The 18978-nt window shown below is 42.6% G+C and overlaps 1 protein-coding gene across 5 annotated transcripts in view; it reads right to left on the bottom strand.

Annotated features, from left to right (window-relative positions):
• The window catches only part of SAMD12 (sterile alpha motif domain containing 12), a 404116-nt gene that overhangs the window by 349603 nt on the left and 35535 nt on the right, over window positions 1-18978 (bottom strand). For all 5 annotated transcript variants that reach the window (XM_029223049.1, XM_029223047.1, XM_029223048.1 and 2 more), the window contains exon 2: window positions 16518-16696. In XM_029223049.1, the coding sequence (XP_029078882.1) occupies window positions 16518-16696 (179 nt within the window). The remainder of the gene's footprint in view (window positions 1-16517; window positions 16697-18978) is intronic.

Below are 18978 nucleotides of genomic sequence, written 5' to 3'. Positions count from 1 at the left end.
CACCGCCACCCCCTTTCCCGCCTTGGTGTCCATACGTTTGTTCTCTACGTCTTTGTTTATTTCTGCCTTGCAAACCGGTTCATCTGTACCATTGTTTTAGATTCCATATATGTGTGTTAATATACGATATTTGTTTTTCTCTTTCCGACTTACTTCACTCTGTATGACAGACTCTAGGTCCATCCACGTCTCTACAAATGACCTAATTTCATTCCTTTTTTATGGCTGGGTATAATTCCATTGTATATATGTACCACATCTTCTTTATCCATTCGTCTGTCAATGGGCATTTAGGTTGTTTCCATGACCTGGCTATTGTAAACAGAGCTGCAATGAACATTGGGGTGCATGTGTAATTTTGAATTATGGTTTTCTCAGTGTATATGCCCAGTAGTGGGATTGCTGGGTCGTATGGTAGTTCTATTTTCAGTTTTTTAAGGAACCTCCATACTGTTCTCCATAGTGGCTGTATCAATTTACATTCCCACCAACAGTGCAAGAGGGTTCCCTTTTCTCCACACCCTCTCCAGCATTTGTTGTTTGTAGATTTTCTGATGATGCCCATTCTAACCGGTGTGAGGTGATACCTCATTGTAGTTTTGATTTGCATTTCTCTAATAATTAGTGATGCTGAGCAGCTTTTCATGTACCTCTTGGCTATCTGTATGTCTTCTTTGGAGCATCCCTCTTCTTTGCCTATTAATTTTCTCACCAGTAAAACGAGAAGGCTGGATGATTCCTAACGTCCATGCTTATCATGACCACTCCTTTCCCCTATGTTTTCTGGATTTTCCATCAAGGCACACAAGCCTTCTGCTTCCTGAGAAAAAGCTGCAAATCTTGGGGTTCCACTGGGGACCATCCTCAACAAAATGGCAGAGCTGGCTAGCAACTGCCATGACTCACGGAAGTGCACTAATATGCACTGCTGTAAATAACTTCACTGTGCTAAACCCCAGATGTTGCTGATAAATATTAGCCAAGTAAGCCCAAGAGGGAAAGGAGTCATTGACGGAGAAGCACTTGGGTCTTAAAGTCGATGTGTAAGTGGTAAGAGACACAACCCATATTTGCATTCTGGAAGGAAGGCGAGGTCAGCGTCTCCAAAACTAAATAATTGCTTAAGCAATTACACACACACACAGGCACACACACAAATAACAATGGAGAAAACAACCTTCCTCTCTAAATTAAACCCAACAATGTAGACTGGTTACAAGTACTGAGCACTTTGTGATACATTCTAGAAAAAAACATGAGCTAAAGGAAATCACAGCATCAAAATGAGATGGGATCAGAAGCTAACTGCTGTCAATTACAGACAAACACAAAACGGGGCACTATAATGTCCTGACATTGGTAACAATTGCTGGGACCCCAGGGGAAAAGCTTTAAAATCTTCAAACAGCAGTTTAATTTTAGTTCAGTAGTTCAGAATGAAAAGGGCACTGATAAGCTCCATCTGTTGAGAAGAAAAGTCATGATTGATACTGAGTATTAGTTAAGCACACCCGTCTTTGTCAGGGGTTGCACTTGGCTTGAAGTTCAACAAGATGCCTGCCTGTGAGGAGCTTAGGTTTGGGGCAAACATTACTGCATTGTTCCCAGATGCCACCTGGATTAAACTGATTAGGCTCAACTTATGAAGCAGTAGCAAACATTCCTCACACTCTTCGGACATAATGAAAGTTTATTTCTTGCTTATACAAAGTCAGTGCCAAGTCAGATCCTGGGCAATTGTCCTCTACATTGTGACTTGGTGATCAAAGTTCCTTTGACTCTGTGCTCTGCCATCTGAGCATGTGGCCGTCACACTCCCCAAAAAGGAAGAGGGAGTTGGAAGTTTTCACCAGGGTTTTTGCTGCCCCAGCCCGTCAGGGCAGCGTGTTTCTCTCACAGGCCACCATCTAGAACTAGGCATTCTGGGAGATTGGGAAGTGCAGTCTTCCAGGAGCCCAGGAGGAGAGAAGTGGATGCTGGTGAACACAAGGGACAACTATGATGACAGCACTAATAAACAGCAGAGACACCCTCATATCCCTAGAGGAAATTAATAAGGCTTCAAAGCTTAAAAAGTATCAGCTACTCGTCCCGACAACCCTACTCCTCCCCTTTCCCAAACGGCCATGCAATGCACTGGCCTCTTTTCACCAAATGTGTAACACAGTTAACAGCAGGCAAATATGATTGTCAGTTGCAGGGCGGGGGGGGGGGGTAAAAAAAAATTAGGCTGAAAAGAAAAAAGTTAAGATGAGCTATTTCTACCCAAGTGCTTTCATGCTATGTCATTACCCTCCAAACTGAACAGCCTAGTCCTTAGGCCAAAGTTCAATGATAACATGGCAAGGATAACCAAGTAGTAGCAGCAGCAGCAGAGGCAGGGAAACCAGAGATACAACCTCCTAGAGGTAAGGACCAATGACAAAAATCCCTTGGTTTCTACATATTTTATACCCCCCCTCACCAACACACACACACACACACACATAGGTACACACCACAGCGTGACAGATGTGACCGCTGATCTATAGCTGTAGCCGAGACCTCCCTTGGAAACCTGGATTCGAAAGTTTAATGGCTTACTTGACACTTTCTCTGGGATGTAACTCAGAAGTCATAAAATACGGTCAAAATGAAACTTCTGATTTCACCTCAAATCTTCCCCTTTCAACATCCTCCCCTCCTTGCCATTTTTCTCCATCTTACTAAATAACACCAATGTACAGGTATCTGCTCAAACCAGGGACTTCACAGTCATCCTCGATTCCTCCCTTTGCCTCCTGGGTTACACCTAATCACATCTTACCACTTCTGCCTTCAAAATAAACTTCGGGTTTGCCCACTTCTCTCCACTTCTACTGGTATCACCCTGGCCCAAGACGCCATCTCTCACCTCCATCAGCTCCAGTATCCACTTCCTAGTCTCCCTGTTTCTCCTCCTGCTTGCTTCTAACAAACCCTCTGAGAAGCAGCTAGGATCTTCTCTTTGTAAGCCCCTCCCCTGTGTGAAACCTTCCATGGATTTCTCCATTGAACTAAGCAGAAAATTCAGGCAAAACCACAGGATCTCTCCAATATCATCTTGAGCCATTTGTACACTTGCAACATTGGTCTCTATCCATTCCTCAGCAGGAGATGTTCTTCCCTACCTCAGGGCCCTTGCACAAGCTGTCCCATCTTTTGGCAAGGCTGTTCCTTTCTAACATGGAGATTTCATTTCAGAAAGCAGCCTTCCCTCTCCAATCCTCTACTCCAACTTTATTTTCTACCTCAGTTTCTCAGGCTGTGGTAGGTTTCCTTCCAAATATATATTAGAACTTGTATCATAGCACATATTTGAGACCCAGTTTCTACTTCTGTCTTATTCAATATAGGTATCACCAGAGAAGGGCTCTAACAGATACTTTGAATGCTGAATGATATGTGCATTTTAAGGAGATAAAAGCCATTCTCACTAAATAAGACAGGGTTAACTATACTTTTTATACTATGTCAGCGTCCTGTACCCTGAAGGTCACAAACTCAACTCCCTATAAGAAGCCTAGCAGGAAACACCATGAGTGAAGAGGGCCAGGCATAGACCGAACCTGAGTGGAGAGACTGCTCATCTAAAAGGGGCAGCTGCTGACAACTCCAGCTGGTACCAATTTAGGCTTATCATTCCCAGATTTTTAACAAATTTCAAGTGAAGTGGGAAATCTGAAGCATTTAAATGAAGAACTTCAGGGGTTTTCCACTGCTGAAGAATTAATTTAAACCTTAAGTTCGTGTGGGCAAACAAAACGTGTTGGTAGACCCAATAAGGCTGCAGGCAGCCAATTCGAAACCTCTGCTGGAAAAAAAAAAAGCATTTTCTCTAATCCATCTTGCCAAAATATTTTCTGACAGTAATGATGATATTAAGAACAATGATAGTAGCAAACTTAACTGCATGCTTACTATATGCCAGGAGTCTTTTTGAGTGCTTAGTGTATAAATTCCAATGATACTAGCAACCACCCACTGAGGTACATACTATGATTACCCCTACAGATGAAGACACTGAGACAGAGGAAGGACAAGAAATTAGCCCCAGGTTATACAGCTAGCATGTAGCAGGGTAGAATAGGGACTACACCCTAGGTCCCAGAGTCTATGTTCTTTACTGTTATGTAAAGAGCAATCAGAATAGTGAAAGTGCATATCCTCTATAAAACGTTCTGCCTGATAACAAATCCAAGCTTTGATGCCTTTCTCTCTTCTGTTTGTTTGTTACAGCTCTGGCTACCTCCAAGAAGTGACTACTATCCAGGCGTGTATAGCGTTAACCCTTTTCTGTCTATTTAGCACAACAGGAGAAAAGGCTGGTATCAGATTTCTCCCCAAAACCAGATTACACAATGGGCAAGTCAGACATGAAAGCATTTAGGAGCTAAACTGCTTAATTACATAAAGAACAGGGAGGCAATGAGGTTCAGCTTTGGTTGTGGCATTTGGCCAAAATTCCGTTAGGATTTGGCTTCAGCCTTGGTTTTTGGCAGGCCAAGTAGCCAAATGCCATTTCAGCTCTATTTTTGGCAACTTGACCTTGTGCACAATTAATGACCATTCGATCACGCAGGTTACTTACACATCTGATCATCATAGCACTGCTAGTAACACAGATAGGGATGTTTCTTTGGGCTTACTAGTGCTATGTGAAAATTCCCTTTCCAATAAAAGGAGGCGTTTTACATGCAACTTGGAAAACCTCCTGGTTTTTCTATTAAAAGTTTATCAGTCAGGTGAAAATTAAATGCACATTGATTACAAGAATTCATTTAAACAACAAATAATTGTGCCCCTATGAAGTGCCAAGCATGGTTAGTAGTCTTAGGGATAGATCAAAAAACAAATCAGGTCCCTGCCCTCACACAGTTTACACTCAGATGGATGACATAAAATAATAATACACGCAATAGATAAGGAGATGATACACTGTTTCAGAAAGTGATGGATATGTTGAGTGGGAATAACAAAAGAGCTGGGGATCAGAGGCACTGGGAAAGAGGTCATTATTTAAATATTGATACAACAGCCCAGTAAACCTCCCTGAGGTTATGTGTGAGCAAAGATTTTAAGAAGATGAAGGAGTGAGCCTTGTGCATCCTGAGAAAAAGACATCGCAGGCAGAGGGAACGGGCAGTACAAGGGCTCTGAGGTGGGAAGATACCTGGTTTAATCCAGGAGCAGCCTAAACATGGAAGAGTATAGCAGCAGATGACATGAGTGACTTGCCAGGGAACAGCTCATGCTGGGTCCCAGAGGGCACCAAAGGACTTTGGCTTTTAATTTGAGGAAAATGGGGAGCGATGAGAGGAGTCTGAGCAAGGAACAACATGATCTGACGGACACATTCACAAGATCATTCTGGCTGAATTGAAAATCATGTTTTACAATGAGTATTGTGAAAACATCTTTGAAGAAAGAAAACCACAGGGATGGCAACAAAATTCAGCTTGATCTTGAGAATTTTTAAAAAGCATCTTCTTTAAGTACAGCCCAGGGATTTCGCTGGTGGTGCAGTGGTTAAGAATCCGCCTGCCAATGCAGGGGACGCAGGTTCGAGCCCTGGTCTGGGAAGATCCCACATGCCGCAGAGCAACTAAGCCCATGCTCCACAACTACTGAAGCCTGCGCACCTAGAGCCTGTGCTCCGCAGCAAGAGAAGCCACCGCAATGAGAAGCCCCTGCACTGCAACAAAGAGTAGCCGCCACTTGCCACAACTAGAGAAAGCCCGTGCGCAGCAATGAAGACCCAATGCAGTCAAAAAAAAAAAATAAACTTATTAAAAAATACAGCCCAAAGCTTTAGTTTATGGGATTGTTTCAATGAAATTGCCTCATGAGCTTCAACTAAGATGGCAAGTCCAAGAGTTGAAGTCTTTATTTCAGTCAGTTATCATCGGAGAGGATGAAGGCTTAATGACTTGGGAATATCACCATTAGCACGATCCTGTAGTGGCAGAGCTGGACCAAAATGTATGTTGCTCCTTCACTGACCTCAGTTGAAAGGGTATATTTTCAGTATCATAAATGTGCAATATAAAAACCACAGAAGCCGACAGCTCTGAGGAATTATTACACTGCACTACAATGCCAATTTAAAAAAAAAATCTGCTTGGTATAACTTTAAGTTGTAATAAATAGGTATTCTTACTAATATTTCAGGTTTATCCTTGTATGACAGACATTTCTTCTATGATGATAATATTCCACTTCAGCCAAATAGTGACTGAACACTCTGCCATTTGGCCAAAATGCACATTTGGTATATATTCTGGACCAAATGTTTGGGGCCCCTCCCAAATTCGTACATTGAAGCCCTAACCCTCAATGTGGTGATATTTGGAGATAGGGCCTTTGGGAGATGCTTAGATTTAGATAAGGTCATGAGGGTGCGGCCCCATGATAGGAATAGTGTCCTTTTAAGAAGGGGAAGAGAGACTAGAACTCACTTTCTCTCCACCATGTGAGGACACAGGCAGAAGGTTTCCATCAGCAAGTCAGCAAGAGGGCCCTTGCCAGGAACCACATTGGATGGTACCTTGATCTTGGACTCCCCAGCCTCCAGAACTGTAAGAAATACATGTCTATTATTGAAGCTACCTAATCTATGGAGTTTTGTTACAGCAGCTCAAGCAGACTAATAGATACGTATGGTCACATGTGAAAGCAACATTTGAAAACTATTTCTAATTCATAAAAACCGTGGCAATAATGTTTTAGGTGTTGCTTGGTACCCGGTGGTCTGATTTTCAATTGAAGTCATTTAAGCAGAAGCTGCTGCTTTCTATTACCTTCAAGTTTTGACTTCAAAGAAATGGGACAGAAATCAGGGTAGTCAGCTAATGCTTACGCTGAGGACGCTGAAGAGCTGTGGGTGGGGGTGAAGGAACCTCGCCATCTGAAATCTTGGCCAACCCTGGAGGTAGCAGAGAGATCACTGGTCCTCAACTGCAGGTTGGAGACTCTTGGCCTAAGTGAAGTTTGCCTACCACAGACTACAAATAGGTATTTGCCTAGTCTAAGGGACAACCTAGACTTTGAGGATGAAGGGTAATGGAGTAGCTACGGAAGTATCCCTTGCTCATCCTGTGGACAATGTTCCACTTGCACCCACCGTCCAGAAAAGCATTCCCTGCCACTGACAATTGTTACAAGATCCAGCAAGATGTATCCTCCTGCTTGCTTGTAGAGAGGTTAAAGATAAAGAAATAACTATGAGGCAAAAGAAAGGAAGACCCAGAGGCAAGGGACTTCTGGGTCACATCAACTAATTTCACTTATCAAATCAAAAGTGTATTCTTTATGATGTGCTGCACCCTGTAGCAGGCACTGATGCTGTAGCAGTGAACAAGGTAGTCAAGATCACTGCTCTCAAGGAGTTTACATTTTACTGGAGACACAGAAAATAAATAGGATGATTTCAGACAGGAAGAAGCTCTACGGAGGACAAACAGTGATGTCAGAAAGTGTGACTGGAGTGGTTAGGCTTCTCTGCAGAGGGACATTTGACTGAGACCTATGTGATAAGGAACCAGTGGTGCAATGATCAAGGGGGCAAATATAGGCAGACTGGATGGCAAGTATGAATGCGCTCAAGAGAGCATGGCCTTGGTATATTCGAGAAACAGAAAGTCAGGTATGTCTGGAGCTCAGACAGCCAGAGGAAAGCCTGATATGAGGTGGGATTAGGGAGGTCAAGCACGGCCGAAATATCTTGGGTTCTTACCATGGGAATGAGGTCTGGATTTTTACTTTAAGTGCTAGGAAAAACCATTAAGGATGCTAAGCTGGTGAGTGGTATCCTTTGATTCAAGACCACCGGGTGAAGAATGAGTCACAGGAGGGCAAGAGTGAAGTGGAAGCCGGTTAAGAGATGATGAGGTCGACCCGGGTGATAGCAGTGGAGGTGGAACACGTGTGGATTTCAGAATATGCAGTGGGGGTAGAACGACTGAACACGATGTGCTTATGAATAATTGATCTCTAAACAACAGAACTGGCTGTGCAATTCGCATTTTTTTTTTACATAATGGAATACTCTATTTTTCTCAATGTATAAGTGATGCCAGGACAGTTTAAAATGCTGTATTACTTATTACCATGTTTTTTTCCCTTTACAGCTATTAACTTTTGGCAATTTATATCCAAACAGAACATAAGCAGTAGCCATTTGTATATTTAGAGAGAAGAAAGAAGAGAAAGCAAGGTGTTTTTAAAAAATGATTCCAAGTACCCTGTCTACCTCTCACCCTCCCCCAACATTGCTCCAGAATGATGGGTGTGCAGTGTCTGAAGCTGAGCGGCTCAGCTCCTCCCATCGGCTGAGGCACAGCTGAGCCAATGTGGAGCAGTGAAGATGTGCACCTAAACCACAGGTCCCCCTGTAAGCATCTCAGTGAAATGCATCCACTTCCTCAAAGTCACGTGGGGACTGCAACATCCACCATGCAGAGCCATTTACTATCTGGCCCTTGACAGCAAAAGTTTGCACACCCCTGTTCTCAATGGTCACCTGAGTGCAAGTATTCATAGTTCAACAGCAACTATGACATAGGATACCAGGGAAAGCAAAGATACACTTAAAAATCTTAATAATATGGATTTTATAAAACGTTTTAGCATCTGGTGTGTATGTAGAGAGAAAGAGGGTGACACTATATGCTCAGAGATGGTGCGTGTCTGTTGAACGACAGTGCCCCTCACCAGGAGCTAGCATCAGCCTTCTAGCTGTGTGTGCAAAGGCCCAACCCTGCTTTCTTCCACCACCTTCTGCTGTTCACCTTACTCGGCCTCAAGCTTCTCTCTCAAGTTCTACTTTATCTGCTTCTTGAGTTCTTCACTCAGCTGAGTTGACCAGGGCTTTTAGATATGGCTTTTCCAGCATCACCCATCAAGGACTGGGAGTCTTTTTAACACAGCTACAGAAGAAGCTCACTGCTGTCCTGTGTGCCACCTATGTCTGTCTCTTTCTTAGGTATAAATTATACCCTTGCCTTTATACAGATACATACAATTCTGAAATCTCTTAATCAGTTCTGACTGTTATGATTCTAACTGCTTCCATGGTTGAAAGGTTTACATATTATCTCCAGCATTTCAGGCTGGAAAAGAAACGCATTTGGGCAGAGTGCTACCAGACGAGCCACCCTTAGAACTCAAATGCCCTTTCTTCCAGAAGCCTATCTTTGCTGTGTCAAAACTGTCGATGGAATTGTAACTGGGCTCTGATCCACCCACTGATAGGGGTTCCACCTCCCCTGATGCAACTTTCCATTTTGCATCCCCAAACGGCATGTACTACAGTCTTTGTACACAAGAAAAGGAAGATTAACCAAATGGCTGCAGGCTCTTGTTGTTTTGTATAAGATTTGTCAGCACAACAGAGTGGAAAGCAGTGGCCATGGGTCAGAATTACTATGTTTTAGGCTAGGCTATGCCACTACTAGCTTCAAGATTTTGGAGAAGCCATATAGTCTCATCCTCACCTATGAAATAAATCAGGTAGTCAGATGTTCCCTAAGGTTCCTTCTTGGTTGATTGTACCATGAAACGATGGCTCAAATACATGCTCTATTGTTACACTTTTCAGAGCTCAACACTTTGGTAATAAATGCTTACCTTTTCAAATATGGGTTAACTGTAGTTTCTTTCTTTCCAAGTGCCCAGTGCATATATGGGGTGGGTTGAGGGGAGCTGGAACTCACATAGCATGAAGTCATTCTGGCTTGTCTCTCTTATTCTGACCCCTGACAATTCTTAACTAAGGATGTGCTCATTATGTTTCCCATGCATTATGTCCTTTCCTATCATTGGTGACATTATATTGGGTTGGCAGCTTCTTTTGGAGGCACTCTTGATCCCCAAGCCAAGAAATACAGAGAGCCAAGAATTAGATCATTCTATCCCCAAATTGCTACAGACCTTCTCAGAGGCAGCTGAGCCGTGTAATTTGATCAAGGTTAAGTACAATCCACCCTTCATCTTTAACCCAAGTCAAAATCCTTTGAACTTTCCATTTCAATCCCAGATTACTGCTTCCTGCCCACTCTTACAAACGTCCACCAGCGGCTCTCCAGTCAACTCTTATTTATCCACCTGTGGCTTATCCAAAGCACCAGGCTTTCTCCTCCTCCTGCCTCCAGCACAAAATTCCAGGCCAGCTCCTTTAACTCAGTGCCAAAGAAACACAAACTGAATCTAATATTAGCCTAATGAGAAAAGGCTATCTGCTGCCAAAGATTCACAGAATGCATCCCAAAGCCAAATGCACGCAATTAGTCACTGTTTTGGGTGCTGGCGCTGCATTTCCCTTATGTAATACAGCAATAAAGATCTGCTGTGTTTCTATCCAAGAAAGGAAGAATACAGGCAGCGTTTTAACCTCTTCTTTCGCCTAGTTGGCCAGATTCTCAGTATATCAGGTTATATTTTCTTTTCAAATAAATAAATCATTTGTACATTTAATGTTAAAAGGAGTGAAAAAAAATCATGGTTTCAGGGTCATTATACTTAGATGTGAATTTTATCTTCCTCCAATTTTTAGCCAGAAACTAAGTTTTGGCAAGCCATTCAAATTCTTTGTTTTCTCAGCTGCAAAACAGATTTTATAAATAAAAAGGGGGCAGTGACACCTATAAGAGCGACACACAAGCCACCAAGACTCTTGATCATTACTGATTCACCACTTTACAGGCTCTGGTGAATTAGCATTGCTGTCAAGAAAAAATAAAGATTAACCTTATGAAAGCCTTCTTTCATAGGCATGAAAACACAGGGTAAGTTTCCTCATAAGCACCTAGAAAAGCAAGTCTAGAAGTGAAGAGTTTCTAGTTTCCCAATGCTGTATTTAGGCCACTTGTGAGGACACATTCCAGAGTTCCAAGGTGAACAGCCAGGATACTGTTTGCTGATGGGCTGATCTTATTCCATAGCCCGAGTTGCCATGGAAACTCAAATTCCAACCATCAGAGCATTTAGGGATATCACTTTCAAAACAGACTCCCCTTTCCACATTTTTCTCATGACTGAAGCACATGTCCCCCCAGGCCCAAGGACAAGGGTGAGATCACACAATTCCATCTTTTCATCTTACTCACTCCTATACCCAGAAAACTTCAATGGCTTCCACAAACCAGAGCAGCCTGTCCAACAGAACTTTCTGTGATGTTCTATGTCTGTGCTATCCAAGACAGTAATCCCTAGACACATGGAGAACACTTGAAATTTTGCTGGTGTGACCAAGGAAACAATTTTTCATTTTATTCATTTATTTTTATTTTTTTTGCTGTACGCGGGCCTCTCACTGTTGTGGTCTCTCTCGTTGTGGAGCACAGGCTCTGGACGCACAAGCTCAGCAGCCATGGCTCATGGGCCCAGCCGCTCCGCGGCATGTGGGATCTTCCCGGGCCGGGGCACGAACCCGCATCCCCTGCATCGGCAGGCGGACTCTCAACCACTGCACCACCAGGGAAGCTCCATTTTATTCATTTTTAATGGATTTAATAGCCACACATGGCTAGTGGCTACCATAGTGGATGGTGCAGATATAAAATAAATCTACGCTCCTAACATTCAAATCCCATACGACTGGGCCCCAACCTACTGTTCCAACCTCATCTTCCACAACACAAACCTGGACTCAAGGAGACTGTTGCCGAGAGCACCTGAGGATGTCTGTGGCCACACCACTGCTAAGGACGTCTTCCATTCTTACTACTGCATATCTGAATGTTACCCATATTTCACAGCATAGGTGCATTTCTTCCTCTCCTGGAGTACCTACCCTCTGGCAGCCCCATGCCTACTGCTCTGGAAGGAAGGGTTCATTAACCTCAGGCCTGTCCGGGAAGGACCCCAGGGGCTCCCAGCGCTGCTTCCTTGAAAACTGCTATGTGGACCACACCTGGTCTTCAGGACCTGTGAGATGGCCTTGGGCCCACATGACTCGAATGGTAAAAAGAATGGTGGGAAAGAGGCTGTGCCTTCTGTGAGTCAAGGAAACTCATCCTCACCTCGGCTCTCATCTGTGGCAGTGGTAGGTGCCCCTGTGTGGGTGAAGGAACAGAAGCAGCTGTGTACCTTCATACCTTCTGGCCCTCCCGATGAGATGAAATGCTGTACATACTATCTCTTGCCTGGTATCCACCTGTAAAGCTAAGTCAACATAGTTTTTGCATTTTGAACTTATAACTGCAGCTGTGGTATGGCATGCATACTCTCTGAATTCCTAAGTCCTCACTGGCATTTAGCACTCCCAATGGTAAATAGCTTTTGCAAATCCACAATTCAATTGAATCTGTTTCTTTTTTTTTTTTTCCAACTAGACTCTATGCTACCTAATAATAAGGATTGAAAGTGAGCTTGGGGGTCCAGCTCCCTGGCGGTCCAGCGGTTAAGACTCTGTGCTTCCACTGCAGGGGGGGCACGGGTTTGATCTCTGGTTGGGGAACTAAGATCCCTCATGCCATGCGGTGCAGCCAAAAAAAAAAAAAAAACCACAAAAAAACAAAACAAAGTAAGCTTGGTTCTCTATTGATTTCTCTTTTGTCTATAAGAGCTGATGGCAACTCATAGGACTGATAACCTCTTTCTGGAATCAGGGCCCTAGTCTTTACAGTAACTGGGGCCAAGGGTGCCAAATCACATTTAAGATAAAGAAACAAAAAGGGTGATTGTTCCAAAGATATGTAGTGATAGAGATATTTTTTAATTATGAAAGCAATGTAAATTTCAGGGTCAAGACGGTAGATTAAACTTGTGCTATACAATCCCCTCTCAGGCTCTAAAAACTTAAAGATACTAGAAAATATATTTTTAAATTTATATAAGGCCAAAGAGACATCTCTAGGTGCCAGGAGCCCACAGCAATGAGGAGGACTGAAGCACAGTATGCCTGCTGGAGATCTGGAACAGGGATTGGTTTCAAAGTCCAACTTGGCCAAACCAAAAGTGGCAGAACCTACAGGCGTGATAGCACCCTGGAACCAGGTTCCTGTGTGAAGCCTGCAGATGGTACATCTGGGGGGACTTGATTCGTGTAGTGAGTCAGCAAAGAGAACATCAAATTGAAACGTAATTAAACACCTGGTCAAAGCTGTTACATCCCAAAAAGTTCAGGAAGAGACAAACACAAAAGCACCTCATCAGTGCTTGCTTCAGCAGCACAAAGACTACAAAAGCACCTCATCAAATGGCCTCCACAACCCAAGGCATGCTTAGTCCCCAAGATAACTCCCCCTTGGCAAATAACCAGCAAGAATTAGGAGCCACGGGAGGAAAGACAGCACCCTCAAAGGCAGAATACAGACTCAACAAACAGGAGAAGTCATGGATGAGCTGCTTAAGTTAATGGGGCAATCTGAAAAGGGCTTTAAAAGAAATATGCTTGAAAGGGTACATATCTTTAAAAAAAAAACAAAAAAACTCAAGTGCAGAAAAAGAAAGTTTTCCCCATAATCTCAGCTCCAGATGTAAACTGCTGCTCAAACTATGGAATGAACTCTTTCAGACTCGGTTATGCCTTTTTACAGAGAAAAGATATTTTTACGAAAATGGGAATGTTTTACAGTGTGCAGTAACTTGCCCTTCTCCCTCCTCTCCCCACTCTAAAATAGCAGCGTACTCATTTTCCCACATAAACACTGCTACAGACGAATGTCTGTGTCTCCCTAAAATTCACATGCTGAAACCTAACCCCCAATATGATAGTATTAGAAGGAGGGGCCTTTGGGAGGTGCTTAGGTGATGAGGGTGGAGCCCTCATGAATGGGATTAGTGCACTTGTAAAAGAGACTCCAGAGAGATTCCTGGTCCCTTTCCACCATGTGAGGACAGTGTGATGACGACTGTCTATGAACCAGGAAGCAGGCTGTCATCAGATACTCAATCTGGTGGCACCTTGATCCTGAGCTTCCCAGCCTTCATAACTGTGAGAAATAAATTTCTATTGTTTATAAGTTACCTAGTTTAAGGTATTTTTATAGCAGCCTGAATAGACTAAGATAAATACACATAGGTCTCCCTCACCCTTATAAAGGGAGAACTCTATTCCATTCCACGAACACACAGTTTCTTGAGCCAATGTCCTATGAAAGGACATTGTTTTCATATTATAAACATTGCTAGAGTGACCATTCTCCTGCAGCCATCTTTGCACATCTGGATGATTATTTCCTTGGGACAAGTTCCTAGAGAGGGAATTACTGGCTCAAAACTTATACACATTTAAAATGTTGATAACTCTATCAGACTGTCCTCCAGAAAATCTGTACCAACTTACACTACTGAGTGGCTTTAAGTGCGTGCATTTCTAGCCAGAGGTTTTTTAGGGTAAGTTTAGAGTAGGTCAAGTTACCAGAGGTTCAATTATTTACCCAAGGAAAAAGGATGACTCACAACTCCAATAACCCTCTAAGTGCACCAGGAGGGCACATTTCAATGTGTCTGTACATGCACAGAACATGTTCACATTGTCTGTGGCTCAGAATCTCCAGGGTATGTGACACTGCAGGTCTGCAGTAATCAAGCTCTTTTTATTTTGTCCCCCCAGCAACCACCATTGTCATCAAGTCCTGCATGAAAAAATAAATACTTTGTAACAAGAGCTCCTCGTCTGTTCCCTCCTAAACATGTCAATGTGAAGACATTCAGAATCCCCTCTCAACCCTGTTTGGGGGTTTCATTGTAGGTGATCTGGACAAACTCAGATGAGTGTGGTTTCCAGCTGTAGGCTATTCCTGAGGAAAGGTTCATTATGGACAACTACATTCTCAGTGAAGTAGGTTTTTAGCAAAGCAAACGTAAAATGATCTAGAGGCAAAGGCAGGTGCTACTGACATGAAAATTCAGGGTTTACTACAATTGCACACATTCCAAATAATTCAGAAGTTATCAAATCCTGTCAGGTTTGAATCAAACTTCTTATATCACCAATCTGTTGTGCAAATAAAAGAGAATCTGGACATGTTGAAAGGTGAATTAAATCAGGCAAATGTCAATAACTTGTTTTCTTTTTCTCCACTCTAATTTTTAATATTTTAAGCATCTCTTTGAAAAGATCCTACTCAGACAAACCATTTATCTTCCTAGTTAAAGAAGACCCTTAAGACATTTTTTTCTCACTCTTTCAAGATGGCACCACTGGCTGATCGGATTTAGATGTCATAATAGGGCTCACTTATTCCCAACTCCTTTTAAAGATCAAACCTCAATAATCAACCAGTTTCCTATAAGGTGCAATTTCTCTCAGCTACAATATCTAGTGCAAAATATCTGCAATATCTTCCTTGCTAATTGTTCTCCACTCCCTACAACACAGACACGCAGACACTCATTATGTCATCAGTTTTTAATTATCCACACTAAAGAAGGGAAGGAGCCATGGTAATTATTCAAAACTACAGATAAAGAAGAAAAATTCACATCTGATTTTGGAAGGCATTTTTTGGGGGGAGTGGTAGTTATTGTATGACAGCCAAGTGACTTTTCTACTTAAGGTTTTTCTTGGATGATTGCAACATTTGCTTTCCAAGGCATGCACATATTCATCCACTCAACAAACATTTGAAAGGAAATTCCTTTGAAGGAAATGCACGAGGGAGAAATCAAATAACCACACGAAGATTAGTCCTCTCAGTTTCCAAGGGGCAAACTAAGATACATCTCCAACAAGAGCATCTTCACTGACTGCAGACAAAAACCCATATAGTGCCAGTTCCATTGCAGAAAACCTCTGAAAGACGCTGCTCTTACTAAAGAATCATCCATCCTCCCAGTTTACCAAGGTGTGTTTTATACCAACATCTAGGCTAAAAGACTAAAAGAACAAAGTATCCTGCAACAAAATAAAACAATTACACCTTTCATTAATTAGGGTCTTGTTTACTATTGTCTACCTCATAGAATTGTTACAGGGAGACAATAAGCCAGTATATCAAGAGTCCTTCAAACAGTACCTGGCATGTATGTATATATTTAATAAAATATTACTTGTTATTGTGATTGTCAGCAAAAAGCCCCCTCATACTCATGCAGCCAACTGGGCCTTTTACAAGACACTTCCACACACATAATATTATTTCATCTGTTCAACCTAATGGAGGATGGAGTTTTTCTGATAACCCATTCTATAGGTAAAAAATCTGAGGCTTGAAAAGTCACAGGACTTGTCCAATATCATAAAATGATAAATCTGAGCCTGGCAAACAAATCTTTCAGCTTTAATTCCAAGGCACTCTTCCCTGTAGCTCTTTCTATACCATCCTCAGAGCCTCATGCGATGAAACTGACCACAAACGTGTTTCAGTTTCACTCTAAAGGGTATGCGGTCAATATTTTCATTTCTCATTACCTGCAATCAAGGAGCAGTGTTTCTTTAACTGAAGATACAACGCTAATTAACGAAAGCACCATCAGTTCTTATCTGGGGCTGGACCACGAAATAGCAAAGCTGCAGCTTCAGAATCTCCTTAACTTACTGGATTATTACCTACCTTAGCCGTCTCGGCTTCTGCCTGCAGTCGCTTGGGGGTTCCTTTTTGGTCAAGCACCTTCTGGAAATTTTTGTTTTTAATAGAGTGAGAATCAACACCTTCACCTTCAATTTGCAGTTTAATACCTTCAGCACGGGCAGGGTGATCAATACCCCGTGGATTCAAACCGCAGTGCAGAGCTAGGAAAGAGGAAAAAATCTAAACTCAGAAAACAGATCCTATAAATAAAGGAGGTGTCCATGAAAGACAATATTTCATCTGGCCTATATGGGAAGATACAAGGAATCTCCAAGTTGAGAGGTGAGGGTCAGAATTATGGGAAATGATGTGGTTAAGAGGGAGCACGGTATGGTGGGAAATCCTCAGCTTTGAAGTCAGGAAGACTAGAGTACAAATCCAGGAACCATCAGTTCCAAGTTGTTTGACCTTGAGCAAGCAGCTAATCCTCACATTACAGACGACAACACCAAATCAGGCAACTTGGGTACTGCCTTCCACACATGCAATCATTTCAACCCCTGCAGTTCAGTGTGTATCTCTGCTTCCACCTGGAAAACTGCTCATTCCCTCCCATTTCTGAATCTTCTCTATTCTTCAAGCATCCACTCAAGTCCACCCTCTTGCAGTCATTCAGCAAATATTTACTGAGCACTTACTATGTGCCGTTCCTGGACCAGGTCCTGCAAGCACGGATTTATATACGACAGATGTTAGCTTCAAAGAACTCACAATCCGATAGAAGAGGCAGACAAGAAACAAAAGAACTAGTGGTTTTAAAACAGTTACTACTCCTCCATGAAAGAAGGAAAGGTCAGAGTGGAGGGTTTAAGGGAGCTCAGCCTAGTAGCTTCCTATTTTCACTTTCTCTCTCCACATCCTTTAATGCAGATACCCTCACAAATAAAATCTAAAGCTCATACTGAGTATATTTATTCATTCCACATAGGAGTTCCTCCTGTGTACCCATGACTATCAGAGAAATAGCGGGGAATGTTATAGGAAACATACATTCCCCCTGGATGACATCCATGAACCAACGGGTGTGTGTGAGTGAATGTGCACACACTTATGTACATATAGCTGGTATGTGTGTTTTGAGGTCTCTGGTGGAGAACTCTCTCATCTCCTTGTGACCTTCAAATGTAGCTAAACTTCCATCTTTATCCCCTTCCCCTTGGTCTCAGGATTTAAGGCCAGAACCTCCAATCCCCTCCCATCTCCCTCGAGACTCCACTTGATCAATAATCTCCTTTTACCCAGGATCTTCAGTCTCCCCCTTTCTCAGCATTCTTCCCCTTTACAGGACGTCTGTGATTCTAAAATTCTTCCCTTTACTTAGCACCCCAGGGTTTCCTTTTCTCTTGATCAGGCTTGTGAAAGAATATTTTACACCTGAGAGATGAGGGAAGCCTTCCCAGAAGTAGTCAGTCAGGTGTTCTTTTCCCCACTCTCGACTTCTCCCTTAACAGGTCCCATCCATTCCCAGCACTTCTGATGCAATCCACCTGACCATGACTCTCAAAATTTAAATCCAGCCCAGAGAGACCTCTCTCACGAGCCTCAGATGTAAGACTGTGACTCAACATCCCAATGTCAGTGTATCACAGACTCACACTTAACATGTTCACACTGAACCTTGGTTTTTCTACCAAAAAATATTCACTTTCTCCTGTCTTCAGTTACTCACACAGAAACTGAAGAGTCCTCCTTGACACACTCTCTCCATAAGTCACCACATCCCTCGTATCTATCACCAGAGCCAGTAAGCACTGCACTCAAAATGCTTCTCCCATCCACCTACTTCACACCTCCACTGCCATCACCCTGGTCCAAGCTACTCATCTCTGTCCCCCAGAATGTGACCAGCCCAACTGCTCTTCCTCGCTGGACCCCCGCAATCCCATTTAAAAATGTATAGGTTAGTTCAAGAGACTTCTGCTACAAAACAGAAACAGACTCACAGACTTAGAGAACGAACTTACGGTTACCTGGAGGGGAGGCATAGTTAGGGAGTTTGGGATTGAAATATATACACTGCTTTATTTAAAATAAAGAGCCAACAAGGACCTACTGTACAAAAAATGGATGGGGGACAAGAGAATGATATAGATGAGATGAGATTGGCCATGTGTTGATAATTCTTGAAGGTAATTGGTGGATTCATGGGGATTTATTATACTACTCTTTCCACTTTTGTCTATGTTGAAATTTTCCTTAATAATAAAGTAAAAAAAAAAAACTTTCTAATGTCTTCATTTTACACCCAGATCATTCAAAAATCTTTAACGTGGCCAACAAGGCTGTTCATAATCTGTCCCCTCTGGACTTTGTATATAATGTTTCTTTGCCTGAACTGCTCTTCCCCATTCTTCACCTAACCCCTACTTATCCTTCAGGTTTTGGTTTAAATACCAACTCTTCAGATTTGATCATGTGCCTGGAATGGCAAGTATTCAACATT

This window comes from Monodon monoceros, unplaced genomic scaffold (genome assembly GCF_005190385.1).
Source record: "Monodon monoceros isolate NGI ecotype Baffin Bay Population unplaced genomic scaffold, NGI_Narwhal_1 Super_Scaffold_14, whole genome shotgun sequence".
NCBI classification, from domain to species: Eukaryota; Metazoa; Chordata; class Mammalia; order Artiodactyla; family Monodontidae; genus Monodon; species Monodon monoceros.
The sequence above is the reverse complement of the archived record's forward strand: the minus strand, read 5'-3'. Positions and strand labels throughout refer to the sequence as shown.